This window comes from Lampetra fluviatilis, chromosome 53 (assembly GCF_964198595.1).
Source record: "Lampetra fluviatilis chromosome 53, kcLamFluv1.1, whole genome shotgun sequence".
In the NCBI taxonomy this organism is placed as follows: Eukaryota; Metazoa; Chordata; class Hyperoartia; order Petromyzontiformes; family Petromyzontidae; genus Lampetra; species Lampetra fluviatilis.
The window spans coordinates 8,559,343-8,572,849 of NC_136327.1; the positions used below are offsets into that span (position 1 = coordinate 8,559,343).

General features: G+C 51.4%; 2 protein-coding genes across 2 annotated transcripts in view; one reads left to right on the plus strand and one right to left on the minus strand.

Moving 5' to 3' along the window:
- The first annotated feature begins 9 nt into the window (after positions 1–9).
- Positions 10–4,811, plus strand: LOC144949359 (uncharacterized). The gene is made up of 2 exons (XM_078879349.1): positions 10–161; positions 2,022–4,811. The coding sequence occupies exons 1-2, from the start codon at positions 10–12 to the stop codon at positions 2,359–2,361; spliced, it is 492 nt and encodes a 163-aa protein (XP_078735475.1). The 3' UTR covers positions 2,362–4,811.
- Positions 4,812–4,926: 115 nt separating this feature from the next.
- Positions 4,927–13,507, minus strand: part of YTHDC2 (YTH N6-methyladenosine RNA binding protein C2) — a 53,479-nt gene continuing 44,898 nt past the window's right edge. Inside the window, exon 31 of the mRNA XM_078879339.1 lies at positions 4,927–11,996. Within this exon, the coding sequence (XP_078735465.1) occupies positions 11,937–11,996 (60 nt within the window). The 3' untranslated portion in view covers positions 4,927–11,936. The remainder of the gene's footprint in view (positions 11,997–13,507) is intronic.

A 13,507-nucleotide genomic window follows, 5' to 3' on the forward strand; every position in this document is an offset into this window, starting at 1 on the left:
CTACGCAAGATGGCCGCTCGCGGCTTCACGACCCCCCCCCCAAGCCGCTCGCTCGGACACGAAGCGCCTCGGAGTGGCGCTCTCGGCGTCTCGCGGCCTCCGAGTTGTCGTCTTCGGCCGCCGCACTCCCCGCACACAGGCTGCCGTCGGTCGAGCGGGCGGTAAGCGGCAGCGTCCAACGTTTGGCGTTCGACGGTTTGGGAGCACCCCCTCCCCGTGTCGCCCCCTGCCACTGCCCGGGGACTGCGACAATCGTCAAGGGCGCCCCCCCCCCCCCCGCTCTCACCACCGACTCTAATGACCGACTCTTAATGATCGACTGATTATCGTTCGCTGATTGCCACTGACGATACCCGCGCCCCTCGCTGGCGAACGAAGCGGGAGGAGGATTTTTGTTTTCTCTCCACAAATCTGGCTGCTGTCCGCCTGATGATGCCGGTCGTAATTGCTGGCGAAACGTCAGACTCCAGTTGTAGATGTGGCTTTGCTGTCCCAACACACCCGGTGGTGCTGTACTAGTCACGAAGTGGCACTTTCTGTTTACGTGACAAACCTCACTAATTGGCTGTGTCGGGTGGTGGCGGGTTTAACGACACGTTTGTATATTTACGCTCTCTCACACAAACACACAGCTACATTATGGATTACATTGGTCGTGTTAAACATTGTTAGAACTGTTGGCGTCAGGGGCCTGTCTATGATGGCCACATCAATGCGCCCGATCCCTTCAAGATTAACTAAACTTTTTACATTTTACCGTGGGGATCTCTTAAGCCCATAAAATAAAAACCTACTGACGTACCGTCGAATGTTCCCCTAAGCCATCTGACGAAATCCCTAAACCCAAAAGTATAAACTCGTTTTTATTTGACCAGGTAAGACCCCACTGAGCTGTATTTTCAGAAGCGACGTGGCCACAAATGATAGTTCAACGAAGTGGGCTTCTCATTATCATGTTGGAATTTTCACAGACAAATACTCTAAACCCGTGTTTCTAAACGTGGAAGGGAAAAACCTGAGGACCCGGAGAAAAATCCACGCGACCACGGGGAGAGAGAGAGACGCACAAACTCCAAATATACAGCAGCAGGCGTCAGGGTTGGGATCGAACCCACGACCTCCTGTATACCAGGCGAGGTAGTTAACATCTCCTAGCCACAGTGATGACGATGAGAGAGAGACGCAAACTCCAAATATACAGCAGCAGGCGTCAGGGTTGGGATCGAACCCACGACCTCCTGTGTACCTGGCGAGGTAGTTAACATCTAGCCACAGTGATGACGATGAGAGAGAGACGCAAACTCCAAATATACAGCAGCAGGCGTCACGGTCGGGATTGAACCCACGAGCTGTATTCCAGGTGAGGTAGCCAAGCAGGCGTTCAGCCTGGCTAGTGCCTGGAAGGGCGACCGTCCATACCAGGCGTTACAGGCTGCAGCGGAGACTTGACGTTGTCGTCAACAGTGCCGTGCAGCAAATGCAATTGCCTTGTACTGTACTATGCTACCGCGTCTATGCACCCCCACTTTCACCAACCCGCACCGATCAGCGCGGTGAAGTATGGTCAAATAACCCCCACGAACTCGCGCACATCCAGCAGTGGATGGACAAGAAGGGGGCTGCTTCGATCGTTTAAGTCGACGTGACCCAGAGACTTACGACTGTTGACTGATTTTATTTTACCAGGTAAGGCCCCATTGAGCTATAGAGCTGTTTTTCAGAACAATGTGGCTATCACATCATCATCAATTACAACCCTGACGCTTGTATATTTGGAGTGTGCATGTCTCTCTCCCCTTGTCTCGTGTATTTTTCTCTGGGTCCTCTGGCTTTTCCCTCCCCATTTATAATCAACATCACGCTGCTCTACATTTCCACGTGATAAGACATTTCCTTGAGCTTTCATTTTTCTCTCAAAAAACTGCTGTAGAGCTCAGTGGGCCTTACCTGGTGAAATAAAAAGTTTTTAAAATAGTTTGTCCGATATTTAGTTTGCTTACGATCTTTCTCTGCCTTTGCAGACGGCGAGCGATGATGAAGGCGGACGGACAGACGAGGTCAGACTCGGCGGCGGATGCCAACGGGACCAGCGGCGGCGACGACGGCCCCGTCGACGGACACCCCAACGGCCTGGCCGCCGACCCCGCGTCTCCGGCCGGCACCGGGGCGGTGCCCGGCGGTGACGACGGGCCGGCCGAGGAGCGCACGCTGACCGACCACCTCAACAAGCGCCTGCTCGAGTCCTTCCTGGGCCGCCTGAACCGCGGCGAGGCTCGCACGAGCGCCGCTCGGGACGGGGAGGAGGACGGAGACGCGCAGGCCTCGGGGCCCTCCCACGAGTGGGACGACTGTCGGCCGTGATGGCGCACGGGGCCCCAATGGGCCCCTGCTGGCACGGATGTACGGGGGGATGGGGCCTTGGTGGTGTTGGCTGTGGCAGGTGCAAGGGAGATGCCCCCGCCACCCTTCCCCCCTCCACCGCCCCCCCACCACCACCCTTCCCCTCCACCGCCAACCCCCCCCCACCACTTGTCCCCCCCAGAGCAAATACATTGAATGTTTTTTTTATTGAAGCAGGGCCCTATTTTAAAAATCCTGACATTTTGGGACCTTCCTCCCAGAGTTAAATGTAGTAGTCAGGTGGGTGGACGCGTGGGTGGACGTGTAGGTGGGTTGTTGACTGGGTGTGTAGGTGGGTTGGTGACTGGGTGTGTGGGGGGAGTGGGTGTGTAGGTGGGTGGGGGAGTGGGTGTGTAGTTAGGTGCTCGCTAAGAAGTCTTGCTCCAACCGTTTGGTAAATGCTCTACGGCAGGGGTGGGGAACCTTTTTCTGCCAAGGACCATTTGGATATTTACAACATCATTGTGGGCCATACAAAATTATCAACTTAAAAATTAGCCTGTTATATTTGGTCAAACATTTAATTAACTCACCCCTAATGTGATGGCTGGAACTGCTTCTCTTTGGTTTAGGCGTGTGATGTTAGCTGGTATTGATGATGTTGCTACTCGCAACTGCTTTTCCAGGTTTGCTCCTAGATTATTGAATTTCGAGTCCCGCCTGCGGTTGCCTTGGCAGGGCCACACCAAATTATTTTGTGGGCCTCGTACGGCCCGTGGGCCGCACTTTCCCCACCCCTGCTCTACGGGGTTAGGGTTAGGAGGATAATTTTCTTTGTGTAGGTGGGTGGATATGTACGTAGTTCTGATAAGCATATAGGTTAGTGCGTAGGTATATGGGTAGGCTTTTTGTTTGGGTTTGTAGGACGGTTGGTAGGTAGATAGGTTAGTAGGTAGATAGGAAACTGGGAGTGTATAGGGGTTGGGGTGTAGGTAGGTGGGTAGGTTTTTAGCTTGGTGGGTGTGTAAGAATGTGGGTTAGTGTGTAGGTAGGTTGATAGGTGAGTGGGTGTGTAGGTATGTGGGTTGGTGAGTGGTCGTGTAGTGGTTAGCGCGCTGCGCTATGAACCTGGCGACCCGAATTCGCTTCCCGCTCATAGCCAACACTAGTGACCATTATCTGAACTGTTCCTAGGCCTCCCCTAGATTGACTCAGCCTCAAATGAGTACCTGGTGCGGTGTGTAAACATCACCACTGGGGAAACAAAGGTGGCCGGGCGTGGTGTTGGCCACCCACCCCCTCGTGTGCCGTGCCGGCCTTCATAGGTGCTCGCGAACAGCACTGGCCCCAACAGTCGGTTGAGCCTATATGGGGGATCTTTGCCTTTGTTGGTGTATATAGGTGTGTGGGTGTTGATGTACGATCACATTTGCTGAGTAAACGCCTGAAGGCCTGCAATATAAAGTGTGCAGCTTGGTAGTGGGGTCAGTGGATAGGTGTGGAGGGAAATGGATACATGTATGGATAGGCAAGTTGATATATATATGTGTAGGTAGGTGGGTAGGTGATTAGCGAGTTTTGCTTTGTAAGTAGGATGGACAAAGTGTCCCCCCTAAATTCACGACGCAATGCTGCATTGCCCCCAATTATGGTTCACAATTCCGTTCACAAATCAATGATGTCTCGTCCTTGTGCATGTAGAATCCACAGTATACAATGCACGCGCCTTCGCGAATCTAAAACGGTTTCCACGCGCACGACTCAAGCCACGTGCCTCGATTGTTTTAATGGACGAACCATTATTCCCTCTATGTAGGTGGCTATCAGAATCGAAATATTTATTTACGCTGGAGGAGGAATCCGATGAGCTATAAGTTCGTTTTCACAGATGTGTCCAGTAGGGGCACAGGGCCAGAACGTGACAACGGGTAGTTTGGCAGCGTTAGCCTTCGTAGCCAGGGGAGAGAGACGTGTGGGATGATATTAAATGTCTTGCAAAGGGGACACCTTTAGTCAAGAAAGGAATGGTAATACAGTACAGGGTATGACTAGTGCGTAAAATAAGATTGGCATAAAAAGACTGCGAAATCAGTTTGATTATCTGCATTCATATGAGAGCAAAATGTGTCTTTTTAAACAGTTTGTAATGTGAATCCGAGGCAACCGAAATTTGATATCATAAGTTAGCCCCAGGTAGAGTTAGTTTTGCCCTTTGCGTCATGCCCAACATGCTGTCTAAATATTGTATTTAAGGGGCTTTAATGTCACACTGGGAGTTTTTACATGACAATGGGATGTCTGTAAGCGGAGACGATGTCGCTGTTCAACTCAATAACAGAGCGCAGTATGTGGAATAAAGAGATGAAAGGAAAGGAAGAGCTTAAAATGACGGTACGAATGAAATTCGAGTCGAGTGAAACTGCATGAAACTCGCTGTTTTATTTACACGCTTTGTCACAAGGAACAGCAGCAGCACGTGCCTTCATATCACGAAACCTCATTCTCTTTTTAACTCGGAAACGGTGCCGAGGTGTTAACATTCTAAACACGCTTCAATAAAGGTGCAACGCTTGCGGTTTTCCAAACGGACAAGCTGTCTTAACGAGCACCCAATCAAACTGGTCCGTGGCTGCACCGTAAAGTGCTCCGTTTAACATCGTGAGAAGCGCTTTCTTATTAGGGAATGCTTAACGGTAGATGCTATCAACAAAGGGGGGCAAAGTAGCTTGTCGTCGACGAGAAAACTGAACACATTGGTCAACAGCACTGCTATACAACGGGCGACGTTTGGGCAATGTGGCCCCGTCTGCACGGCATACAGACAACGAGCGGCAGAGTGGAGTCGAGGCGGCACTGAATGATAGCGCCGCACTATTGTTCAGCGCCGCTGATCCACTCTGCCTCTCCGAACCCCTCCACAGACACGAAGGAGTCCGTCGCGGCGACAATGATACACTCCCTCGCTGCTCCTGACGACGCGGCTATCTGGCTAGACCACCTGAATTGTGAAATTGTCGTTTGTTGCTCTGCGTCGACATCGGCAGCCGTACGACGAGGAGAGAGACGGAACCTCCGTGGGAAGACGAGCCGTTTCGCCCGACAACGTCGCCTGTTGCACACAGTTTAGCTTTAGGGCCGCAGTGTTGCTGGCGGAACTTGTTGGGTTTGTTTTTGTTGAGTATATATGCTTGTTGAGTATATATATGCGCTATTGGTTGCTTGCGCACCGCTGCTCCTGATTAGCACGGTCGGCTACGTACGGTGCAAAAGAAGTTCAACATACACACGTACGCACAATGCAGTATCAGCATAGTTAATCGATTCTTGGGTTGTTTAAATCGTTGTTTTTTCCCGCAACAACCAGTAACCACGCGAAACGAACCGAATTACTGATCGAAACGTTCAGCAACAAACGTAGCGAATCAATCTCTGAACCGAGGAATGAAGGGGAGCGTAATGGTTGGCAGCTCACTGGACTTGCAATCCAGAATGTTGCGATGTTACCCCATCTCCAGGGCACACGTTGCCCACGGCGGTGACCGAGGCCGCCGTGCAGTTCGCATGTCCGTGCACGCGCGTGCCAATCGGCGCGTGCCAATCGGCGCGTGTTCGTTTTCCACCGCTCAATCTGGAAACGGACGCCGGTCGGTTCCCGAATTCACGAACTGGTAAACGATTCTCAAAATGGTGACCGGTTCTAACAAGCGACAGTTCAACAATCCTCGTAGACACGCATTGCATGCTGGTACTCGAGAACTCTTGACTTTGGGCTGTTGGTAACAAGTTAATTTTTTTACGGTGGCTTCTGCCTTCTGTCAAAAACCAAGATCACAAAGATGCCGACGCGGATTGGTTTCTTTACAACGTCTTATTCAACGAAACATTTTAACAGGCCACATCGGAAAAAAGTGTGGTGTCAAGAGGCAGAGACATCTTTGATATGTGAGCACAAGGCTCTTCAACTGGAGGCCCATGGGCCACATCTGTGGCTGAAGGCTCTTGGAGTGACCTGCCTGGCTATGGCACCCCGAGATAATGTGAAAGTGGTCCAGATTAGTGAGCTCAAAAGAGCTAAACAAGAGACACGGATGAGAGAGAGAGCTGTTGTAGACATGAGATAACGATGAAAGCGAAACAAGATGGGTGAGAGACCTAGAGGCAAGAGATAAAGACGAGTGAGATTAAGGCTAAGCAAGAGGGAGTAATTTAATGAGTACATCTGTATCGGCGCTATCATTCTTACAGCGCCTGGCTATCATGAAGGTGCTGCTGTTTCGCGGACGCAGTCTGCAAGTAGTTTCACAGCGGGGAGCGGTGTCGTTCCAATGCGCTATTTGCGGTGTACATTTTTTTAATTTGGACGCCTACGACGGATTGTGGTGTAGCCGACAGTCTGTCCTCCGATAAAGCGGTGGTAGTTGCGCTCCCGAAGAACACCGCGTGATGGCAAAATCGCCTTATAATACAACAAAATATAATATAGGGGTCAAGCGCAGTGCGCGATAACACGTGAGATGCGTACGCAGGCCACACAAAGACCGAGGCGCGTGGGTAGCATCGAGATTCTCGGAGCATCAAGTGCGATGCTACGAGGCAGCCGTAACCGCCGTGTACTCTTCCTCGCGCGGCGTCGTACCGTTCACTCGATCGCGTTACATCACACTTCGCATCCGCGTCGTCAAAAAGTGTTCCCCAATACATTCATCGCATTGTATAATCCAATTCACGTAATTAAAACCCGCGGGTTTATAGAACAGACGGCATTAGGTTTAATACACACACCGCAGTATTAACCGGGGTGGCCTGGTGGAGTCGAACCGCATACCCCTCTTGCAGTGAGTGGCGAACGCGCCACTGGCGGATCACGTCGCCGAGATGAAAGGGGGAAAAAAATGAGCGAGATGAGAATTGGAGAATAAAGATTAGTGACTTGACAAGAGGCTCAAGAACGGGAGGCAGCTGTCGGAGAGCTCTGGGCATGAGCTACAGATGAGAGAGATGAAATCAGACCGAACAATTGCTGTTATTGATCACCTAAGTGGCCACGGAAAGATGCAATTGACACAGCACTGTAAATCATCATTACGTTGTTAATTTTATTAAGTGGCCGGGCAGAAAATGAAGTTGAAGAACCCCGACTCGGCCCATTAAACAAGGAACACATTTTATTTGTGATACTATGCTGGGAGTGGCGCATAAAAGACAATGAAATGGGGTGACGTTGCAGGAAATAGCCCTTCTGTAATGGCCCTTCTACGGCGAGGTGGTAGGAGGTTCGCCTGCTTATCGCGTTTCATTTCGTGTTGAGTCGTCCCGGGGAGACGCGGAGATTGTTGTTTTTCTGTTCGTGCGCCTTCGCCAACAGCGTCATTCATTAAAGTGCTCGCGGGAGAGAAGAGCAAACCACTTCGGCAATGGCAAAACACTTGAGGAAACGTAAACGAAAGTTAAAATGTACATTTTCTTAAGGAGAACTTTGTTTTCAACAATTTTCACAAAGATAACAATTTTAAACAGGATGAAGGTTGAAAGCGCAGTCGATCGGCAGGTCACGTGTGGTGGTGGGGCAAAGTGTGGGTACTCCCACTGCTACATCAGGTCAGAGTGGAGGAGTAGGCCAGCGTGACCTCTTCTAGAGGGGCTGCCGAGCTCCCTCTAGTAGAGGCCCCTTCTGCCAGCAGTGGCTGCACCTTTTCACGTCGTGAATTTAGCAAAGTGAGACGTTCGAAAAAAAAAATTGAACTCCATCAAAAAACGTTGGACTCTTGAGAGATTATTGGAAACTTTATGACAGCGATACAACCTTGACTGGAAATTTTTAATTTTGTCAAACTTCTCATCACACAACCACAACAGTTTTCATGCGGATAAAAGAAAAAAAACGCCAAATTAACGACTGAGCCGCCAAACTTTGAGCGCTGTGATTCAAACGCAACGCATTTCCAAAAGCAGCTTTCTGACGGAGACCTAAAACACCAAAACGCCTCAGGGTACGGCCACGTCCCTCTCTCCCATTGCAATCAGAACAACGGCCGTCAAAACGATGGGGAGGTCACGATGCCTTTCGGGATTCACGTCTCCATTGTGATCGTAGAGGGCGGGGCACGGCGAATACGGCTGGTGGGCAACTGCGCACGCACGCACCGGCGTTTATCCAATAACGCAAACAACAACGCGCACTTATGTGTGTGTTAACCAAAGAGTATAACAAGGCCCTTGCAGCGACGGGAGTGGACTGGCTTTGATCTAAAGTTCTCGTTTTCCAGGTTATCTTAAAGATAGATACCTTCACCTTCTTAGTTTCGATCGGGGTGCGGCCAAGACGATCGCAGCGACGGTCAAATGTAATTTTGCGTGCCGTTCCAAGGGCGGCCGGGTAAAAGTCACGTGGCCGCGTGCCGTATTCCCCGCGCATGACGGTCGCCCCTCAGCGGATGCGGGGATCGCGTGAACAGAATAATTTTTAAAATACAATAACGGAACTTTAAAAGGGCGGTCAAACGCACAGTCCAGGATCGTACGGTTCAGTTTCTCGCGCGTCTCTCGCATCTTACTCCGAGCGGCAATTAACGCAGAGTACAGAAACGTCGAGAAGTGGTTCGTCCGGAACGACGCGCCCCTCTCCCCGCCACTGGGACTAAGCTAGGGGGCGAGCCTGGATAGTGGACGACCCCAATGCATAATAGAGGCGCAGTCGGCTCCAGGCTGCCGCTGCTGCGGAGCAGTGTGGTGGGCAGCAGAGGACGGTGGAGAAGATCCATAGCTGCGGTGCACCTGTCTATGTCGTCGCGTCCCCTCCCCAACCTTGGCCGACCCGCACCAACGCGCATGGCGAATGAGCATGGTGAGAAAACCCCCACGCGCCGCGCACAGCGTGGGCAGACGACTCATCCGGCAGCGGATTTACAGGAGGGCGGGTGACACTGCGCCCGTTCAATGCCGCGTGTTGACCCGCGAAGGTTTGTCTCTCCATCCGACGTGGGTACGCCTTTGTAAAATCGTGCTTATGATGATGAAAATGATGATTTACCAATCCAATGTCCCGATGGTGGTGATGACAGTGGCTTGGTGTAGGGAGGCCCTCATCTGGCAGTGGATCGGCAAGAATGGAAGTGACGAAACACACGTACATGTCCGCAAGGACCGCCAATGTTGCTGCCTCCGGTTGCTAACGATGCGCACGCACGACGTGGACAACACAAGTTGGGCCGAACAAGAGAACTGAACGGGAGTCCGAGCCAACTCAGATTGTAAATCGCGTGGGGGACAATAAAATAAACATTTACAGACCCCCCCCCCTCAATAATTAAACCGAGGCAGCTCAATACGATTGAGGTCTCGCAAGAAGCAGCATCGACATCACGGCGGCGCCGAATGAGCGCGCAACCAACGCCGCGTTGAATAACGCCGCGGCATTTCGACCGCGGGAATTTAAAAAAACGAAACGAGGTTTCCCACTCAGTTCACCGCTGCGGCTCCTTTACACGCCACGAAATAACAACAATGCGTGGCGCAGTAAACAACAAACAAGCCGGCGCCACGGCCTTGACGTTACGACAGCGGGAGACGGCGTCAATCGACGACGGCGCTCCCCGCCAGAATGAACAATCTGGGACCACTTCTTGGGCGAGCGTGGGAGGGCCGACGGGGCGAGCGGCACCCGCGGGCCGGCGATGCGACACCGGCCTACAAACTAGGACGCAATGCCCCCCGAAACACGCTTGGTCTAGTTTCAAGTAAAACGTCAGACGTCTAAATGACTAACCTTGACTGTGAGAGTTTGCTCTTCAACGTCAGCGGTGAGTGGGCTTAGACAATAACAATCAGCGTGCGTTGTTGAACGCTTGTAAATGTGACCATTTTATTTGTTTGGCTGTGTCGGGTGGTGGAGGGTCTTACGACAAATTTGGCCGGATCATTACGCGGCCTAACCCAACAAAAACTAAATCGTAACATTGGCTGCGAAAACGTACCACTTACTACGTGTTACGTTCATTCAAGGATTTCACTTTTGAAGATCCTGAGGACTTTAAAAGCCAATGTGACGATGACAATGATTACATTTGCGGCTGAAGATTTGCAGGACGGCTTCTGGAAGCCACGCGATCGCCGGCCACAACGAATCGGTGACCTCTCTGAAGGGACCCCTCGTTTCGGACGCTTATAGCCGCACTACCGTGGGATATAACCCAACAACTAAGCAGACAACAATGAGCCTCTGTCACGGATCTGTCCCTCCGCGTAAAATGTAGTTTTTTTTACACCTTGTAATGTTTAGTTTCAGATATAATAGCATCACCATTCATGCAAATTCCATCTCTCGAAATCGCTGAGTAGCCACAGAGAAGCGGGAAGGCAGCAGCCAGGTGCTGGGATGGCGATAACCAACAATTGTCCAAGCTCTGCGATGCACTATATATTAAGGTGTTTGTCAACCAGTTAAAGAGTATATATACGCGAGGAAACCAGAGCACCCGGGGTAAGCCCACACGTGCAAGTGAGCATCATTCTACCCCCTACGGAAGGGACAGATGATATTAGTCGGCACTTTGCTGTACTGCCTTCTCATCAGCTGCACAGCCTCATGGGAGTGAATATAAACTTACTAAAATGTTGTACATGGACGGGCAGATATGTGAATGAGGCGTACTATCCGCTTGGTCATTGTGTTACTCGCTTTCTCCACTCAAGGCGCGAACGATTACGCCAGCGTGAGGTGTCACCGCAGGACGTCCCTCTGCTGCGCTCGGGCAAACGTTCAGACGGGGAAAGACGGCAAACAGCAACAGCCGCCGTTCCCCAGCAAGTGGCGGCGACGTCACCACGGCGCTTGCGCCAGGCCGGGTGCACTTCGAGGCCACGTGTCGGGCTTGCAGGCAGGTCACGGGACAGAATTCGAGTGCAGTGGGTTTGACCGACCGCGATGACTGGCAGAAGCAACACCGCCTGTGGCAACTCGCTGCGTTTCAGCAGCCCGACGCTCCGCTCGTTGTTGTGAGGGGTGGTGAGGAAGACACGCACGCATGCACGCACACGCACGCATGCGCACGCACGCATGCGCACGCATGCACAGGCACGCATGCCCACGGGCGTACACGGGCGTACACGACGTGGTTCGTACTTCACAGCTGAGACGAGGTGACACACGCCTTCTTGATTGAGACAATACCAACACTGGTGTTGTTTGTTTTGTATTAAATGCCCGGAAAATTTAAAACACCAGAGGACTCAAGTAATAAAAGACAAAGATCCCCCATATAGCCATTAACAGACTGTTGGGGCAAGTGCTGTAAGCGCACAGCTATGAAGGTCGGCATGGCACACGAGGGGGTGGGTGGCCAGCACCACGCACGGCCGCCTTTGTCTCCCTCGCGGCAATTTTTACACACGGCACCAGGAACTCCTTTGAGGCTGAATCGACTCAGGGGAGGGCCCACGACTGGTCCAGGTAAATCATCACTTGCTGTTGGTCATGAGCAGGAATCGAACTCGGGCCGCCGGGTTCATAGTGCAACCGCTGCACCGCTGCTCCCCGTACCAGAGGACTCGCCCACGGACACACGGCGCGCGGTGAGTCCGCTTGGCAAGGCTGCTGGTTAGTACCTCGGCATCTGCAGAGGGGACTGACTTGCAGCGGCCTGCTGTTCCAAGTCTCGCTGGAAACAAAAAAACAAATAAAACAGTCAACAAAAGCTCCTCACATCCGATTAGCACGGTTGGCTACGTATGGTGCGAACATACGAGGTTACTTATTATGATGTTTGTTTTTCCATGAAAGCTCTTTTTCAGGAGGGTTCCTTTCCCACGTTTTCGCTGGCAGGGAGCGATGTTGCTGCTGTGTACGATCCCAAATGAGTAATTTGCGAGTATTTTCTTTTAGATAGCATTGGGATGTTTTGGCCAAATCCAGTTACATTGTGTACGTTTTCGTTTAGCTATGGGAAAAAAACCAGAGAACCAGCAGGAAACCCATGCAGAACAGGGTGAGAACATACACCTGCACACAAAGACACACATCCCCCGTATAGCCTCAACAGACTGTTGGGGCAAGTGCTGTTAACGAGCACCTATGAAGGCCGGCACGGCACACGAAGAGGTGGGTGGCCAACACCACACCCGGTCACCTTTGTCTCCCCAGTAGCAATGTTTACACACCGCACCAGGTACTCATTTAAGGCAGAGCCCACCTAGCGGAGGCACCACGACTGGTTCAGTAATCATCACTGGTGTTCGCCTTGAGCAGGAATCAGACTCGGGCTGCCGGGTTAGTAGCGCGGCGCTTTAACCGCTGTGCCACAGCTCCCCACTTGCACACACAACTTCTTTCACACTCTCACTCACACACACACACCCTTGCACCCATCCAAAGTGGAATACGTACACACTTTCACTCACACTCTAACGCACGCACAATCATCACACGCTCACAATCACACACTCACTCTGCAGAAGCGGAGGAGAACACACAAGCTCAACACGAAAACGCACCCCAGTTGGCAATCGAACCCAGACCAGCTGCTGCGAGGCACAAATGTTAACCGCCACTGCGCCACCCAGTCGCACCAATGGACGAGTACATTGCCATACAACAAAGCCACATGCAAGAAGGGGAAGAATGTGTGTCTGCAAGCAGTGGAGGCTAATAGAGTAAAACTATACACGTGTGTGTGTGTGGGGAGAACGACAAAAAGTCTCTGTTTATTTAGTGTAACTTTCAGTTCCGTTTGTGTTCAACACGAGAGCGGGCGGTGCTATTAACAGAAAGCTTACACGAGATAAAAAAAATAATTCCTTTGCTTTCATTCTAGCGCATCAATACTTTATTAAATGGAAGTGCTGCGTGCCAGTAAAACTGCTGAATGAGCCAATCGCGATAACTTACACCGCCGCTCGGATTTTATGACATTATAAAGGGTTTGCATTATCCGGGCTGATTGCTTTTCTCCCCTGCCTGTTTAAAAGACTATAATGATTCATGAAGACTTCCTGGCTCAATTACCCAGCTTCGTAAGAAAAAAAGATAGTAAAAAATAATTTAAAATACCAGCGAAACATAAGCCGTCCGTGACAAATAAAATAAACATTCACGGGACGCCCCGCAGGGACGAGCGATCATATACCCCGACGCGCGTCCCCGGCTGTACCGTGCGGCGCTCGATCATCCCGA

Excerpts from the sequence above, each read along its gene's own strand:
- LOC144949359 (XM_078879349.1), top strand. The coding sequence starts at position 10 with ATGGCCGCTCGCGGCTTCACGACCCCCCCCCCAAGCCGCTCGCTCGGA. Across the intron at positions 162-2,021 it reads TGCCGTCGGTCGAGCGGGCG|ACGGCGAGCGATGATGAAGG; the intron begins GTAAGCGGCAGC and ends CTGCCTTTGCAG.